Here is a 4,450-nt window from a genome sequence, read left to right on the forward strand (position 1 = left end):
CGCAGTGATTTTTTGAAATATGTAGGGGGGAAAAAAGGCGGAAATCACAAAAAAATGTTTTAATTCCATTTTTGGAAACATTTTTAAAAGTAAATTTAAAGTTTTTGATTTCCAAATAAAGATATTTGTCTCCCAAACCCTACGAAGGATAATAAATATCGTTACGCGGAATTACTTTGAGTAACCCCCGTTTTGGATTTTCCCGATCAGCCCGAACACGCACACACGTGTTCCACGATAATTCCCCCTCCTGTATCCTGCAGCTGGGTTTTCCACCCCTCGGTCCAATGTTGGGTGGGAGTGTTAATTTGATCATGTGACCAGCGGGCGGGGGTCGCTGAGATTTGGGTAATTCCATTTTCCATAGGAAATTGTGCTTCTAGAGACGGGGGCCGCTCCGCTCCGCATGACGGAAAATCAGTGAGTGAGTTCAGGGTCAGGGGTCACGGGGGGTCATTCCATGCAGCGTGTTATGTATGTTATATAGCGCCATCATATTCAGCAGCGCTGTACAAAGGGCAAACAGGACACAAGAAGAACATCAGGACAGAAACAAAAGTTAACGTTGGCCTTGCTCAAAGAGCTTACAATCTAGAAGATACCATATACATGTATATATGATTACATCATGCATGAATACAGGGGTAGCTCTAGAGTTTCAGGGCCCCTAAGCACATGCTTTCTGTTGTTATATGGGGGCCCCATCCCCGAGCGCATAGACTGCGTGCTGTGACAACGCGCGACGCATTACGGGGCCCGGATTTCTTTCCCGCTGTTCGTTCACCTTTTGGTATGATGTTTGATCCATACATTGGCCCCTGACTTCGTCCGGCTGGATGTATGAAGGACAGTGTACTCTGTACCATACATAAACGTGTCTGACCCGGGTAGGTGCTGAGCTGGCCCTGCACAATGTATAGTTCAATACAATTAGTTTGCTGATTTATTGTACATGGTTACAGGACCGGCTCTCTGGACCGGGCTTTCATGATGTCCTGCAAAGGCGAATTCAAACTGCAGCTCTCCTGCAAACTCCCGCTTTAGTGAATAAACCCCGATGTCCGAGCTGCTCTGCATGCCATGTAGGCCATGCGCAGGTGGACTCTGGGGCAACAAGCGAATCGCAGATGATGCCATGAGGTGGCTGAACAGCTGGCAGTGCCCAGGGTCAGGCTGTGATGGAGTTATATGGGGTAAAAACCCTGAGAATCTCCCCTTTCACCCCTAGACCTTGAGACCGGGGTACAAACACTGAGAATCTGCCCATTTACCCTGACACACAGGGGCAGTTCCCAGACATAGGGTCTTTAATGGATATTTAGGGCACAGAGGTATTTGAGGGCGCACCCCTTTGTGTGGGGTGTATATCTGGGGCAGAAATGGCTGGGGGCAAGAAGCGCTGAAATCCGTACAGTACCCAAAGAGTTACACCACAGCTACAATCACCTAGCAACCCTTTGCCCAGGCTAATCCCGCCCCTCGACTGACCGCCAACCAATCCCGGCCTGTCTCTCCCTTCTCGCTTTACTCGCCACACCCGCTATTTTTCCTGGGTTGTAAAGTTCTCGGGCGGGAGACCGGAGGTTCATTTGCATAAACCAATCAGGGGCGCGCTATGCAGATGAGACGCGCGGCCATTGGCTGAGCGCGGGAGCATGTAGCCCGGGCAGCGCACAGCTGGTAGCAGAGTGTGAGAAGCCGAGCAGTGGACGAGTTGCTGCCGGACACACAGCGAGGAGACCCGGACATAATGACACTGGAGGAACTGACTGGGGATCAGAGTATGGGGAGGTAAGAGTGCACAGCTTCAGCATGGGGGCAATTCTCTGCAACTGCCCCCACTGCCAGTTATTGGTGGCATCCCGGATGAGCGGCTCGGGCTTTTAATGGGGTAAAAAGTTAGTAAAAGGAGCAGTTATTTCTGGCATTTCCAGCCATTGCAGTATTTACCTCAAACTAGTAGGTGGGGGGTTCTTTTACCCACTTCTTACCCTGATACCCATAACTACTCCTCTTAGGGCTGCAGGAAATGCACCTATGGAGATAAGGGGTGGGGGTCACCTAAGTATCAGGGTGTGCTTGGACCCCTTATTGTATGCAGCACTGGTAGTATTGGGGTGCAGTGGACCCCGATATCAGGCAGCCTGGTCACATGACCGGTTTCTGCATGCTGGGGAAGGTTATTGGGTGACTCGGTCGGGCTGTTTGTTTGGAGCGATCGCTCGCCTTGTTGTCCTGAGTCACAGGTGACTGATGTGTTTTTTTGGGACCTGCTGTGCAAGATGCGCTCGCTCACACTCATTCATTCGCTTGCTCACTCACTCACTCACTCACTCGCTTCCTTTTATCCGCAGGATGGACGTTGTTGGAAACGCGTTGGAAGAAGTGCTCAGAAAGAGCAAAACACAGAGAACCATCACCATCGGGGTGTACGAGGCGGCCAAACTACTCAACGTGTAAGGATTCCAACTTTACGGGGATGTAGGGGGCATTCCTGGGGCAAGAGCTTTATAATTACCCCCCCTCCAGCATACATCCGAAGCATTGTGGCGGGTGCCTTATTGCTTTGCATCATCAGCGCATTTAAAATTTCATTCATTGCACTTTTGCCTGTTTTTACTAATTGACAGGTTTATGGGGGGTTATTTGGGCAGGGAAGGGGTTAATCGGGGTGCAGATCTGTAACCGTGTTTTGTTTCCTCCCGTCGCAGGGATCCGGATAACGTGGTTCTCTGCCTGCTGGCCGCAGATGAAAAGGACGACCAGGACGTCGCTCTGCAGATCCACTTCACCCTGATCCAGGCGTTCTGCTGCGAGAACGACATCAACATCCTGCGGGTCGGTAACGTGAGCCGGCTGGCCGACATCCTGGGCGGCGCGGACAAGCCGGGGGAACCGGCCGACCTGCATTGCATCCTGATTAACGTAGGTGACGCTCTCCTGGAATCGGGGCTGGCGGGTGGTACCGGCCGACGGACACTCTTTATGCCGTCAGGGTTTCTGCTTGCATTTTTTTTGGAGGGAGGGGGGGTATTTAGACATTTACCCTCACGGATGGAATCTTTTTGAGTCAAGCACGTGGGCATTATGGACGTAAAATATGTGACGAATGACTTTAGAGGTAGTTGCTTCATGAACAGCCACCCAGCAGTGATGGTACAAACTATTTGGTTTTTTATTTTCTTCTTCTTGTAGCAACGCTCTGCGGCAGTATAACTGCGATACGGCTAATGTTTCCACAGTTGACGGCTGCAGGCAGCGCCGGTAATATTAGAAAGCAGCTTGTAATGTATAAACTACCCGCTGCTTTAGGAACATTTTGGGGGCATTTCTTAGCGAGTCGGAATAGTTGAGGTTTTGGGATAGCCGCGCGTCTCCTGTTAATAGATCCCCCTGAACCCTCCAGCCAAAGAGCGATCGGCGTGCATTGTGAGCTCGCCCTGCCCTCGGTTTCTGTGTCGGGCTGACTCACTCCTGCATTCCTCAGCCGGTTCCCCTCCGCCCCCGACTGAGTTTCGGTAATTGCAAGATCACAGTGACTTTGCTCTCTGACGGTTGCATTTTTTCCCCCTTCTCGTCTGTAAACGGACTTTGGCCAACAGCTTCCCTGATCCGCCGCTGGGAGGGGGTTTCCCTCTTTCCGACTTGTTCTGACATGTTCCTGTAAGCACCTTGCGGCGCAATTTCCGATTCTGCAATCAAACAGGTGCCGATGCAGAACCAAAATCTTACGCACGCAAGAGTATTACCTAATAAAAGGCCCTGAGCTGCATAGGGCTGTAGATAAGTAAAACAGCCTCCCAGCAGAAGTGGTAGAGGGTAATACAGTGAGGGGATTAAACATGCATGGGATAGACATACGGCTCCTGAAAGATGAGACCAACGACCGATTAAGGTTTGAGTCTTTACAGCAGGAGAAACGGGCGACTAGACGGGGGCCGGATGGGACAAATTCAGTGTTTTAAATCGTTTCTGCAACGGTTTCAAATTTTAATTTCACGTTTATCTATTTTCTAGAATCCGCATCCGCCGCCCTGCAAGGATACGGCGCTCGGAAAAGTGATCTGCTTTTGCAAGGAAAGCCGCTACACGGATCAATGGGTTCCGGTGATCAACCTCCCGGAACGGTGATAACATTTGGGATTCCGGAGCTGACATTTTTCCTGAACTTCTGAAAATTTAAAAAAAAAAAAAAAGGAAAAAAAATACTTTGCGGAGTTTAAATGCATAGCTTAAAAAATAAAACAAACTCTCCAGGGTATAAAGTCTGCAGTGAAGAGACGATCCTTAAAATTATTAACAAGCAAAGAAGAGACTCGTGAGTCCTGGTTCGTGGGCCGCGGACCACGAGCGAGTCGGAGTGGGCGGCGGGACCCCCGGCAGAATGCAGAGAGTTCAGAGAATCCTGCTGGGAGACTTTAGCGGGTTGGAAAAAAAAATTCCTTTTGTA

General features: G+C 50.1%; 1 protein-coding gene across 1 annotated transcript; it reads left to right on the top strand.

The window, feature by feature from the left end:
* The first annotated feature begins 1,750 nt into the window (after positions 1–1,750).
* LOC149276055 (growth arrest and DNA damage-inducible protein GADD45 alpha-like) lies at positions 1,751–4,131 on the top strand. Its single transcript, XM_089503964.1, has 4 exons — positions 1,751–1,791; positions 2,355–2,456; positions 2,712–2,925; positions 4,018–4,131. Exons 1-4 carry the CDS (start codon positions 1,751–1,753, stop codon positions 4,129–4,131), a joined length of 471 nt encoding a protein of 156 aa, XP_089360090.1.
* Positions 4,132–4,450: the final 319 nt, after the last annotated feature.

The sequence above is a fragment of the Sceloporus occidentalis genome, unplaced genomic scaffold (assembly GCF_023333645.1).
Source record: "Sceloporus occidentalis isolate IW3139 unplaced genomic scaffold, rSceOcc1.0.p SCAF_249, whole genome shotgun sequence".
In the NCBI taxonomy this organism is placed as follows: Eukaryota; Metazoa; Chordata; class Lepidosauria; order Squamata; family Phrynosomatidae; genus Sceloporus; species Sceloporus occidentalis.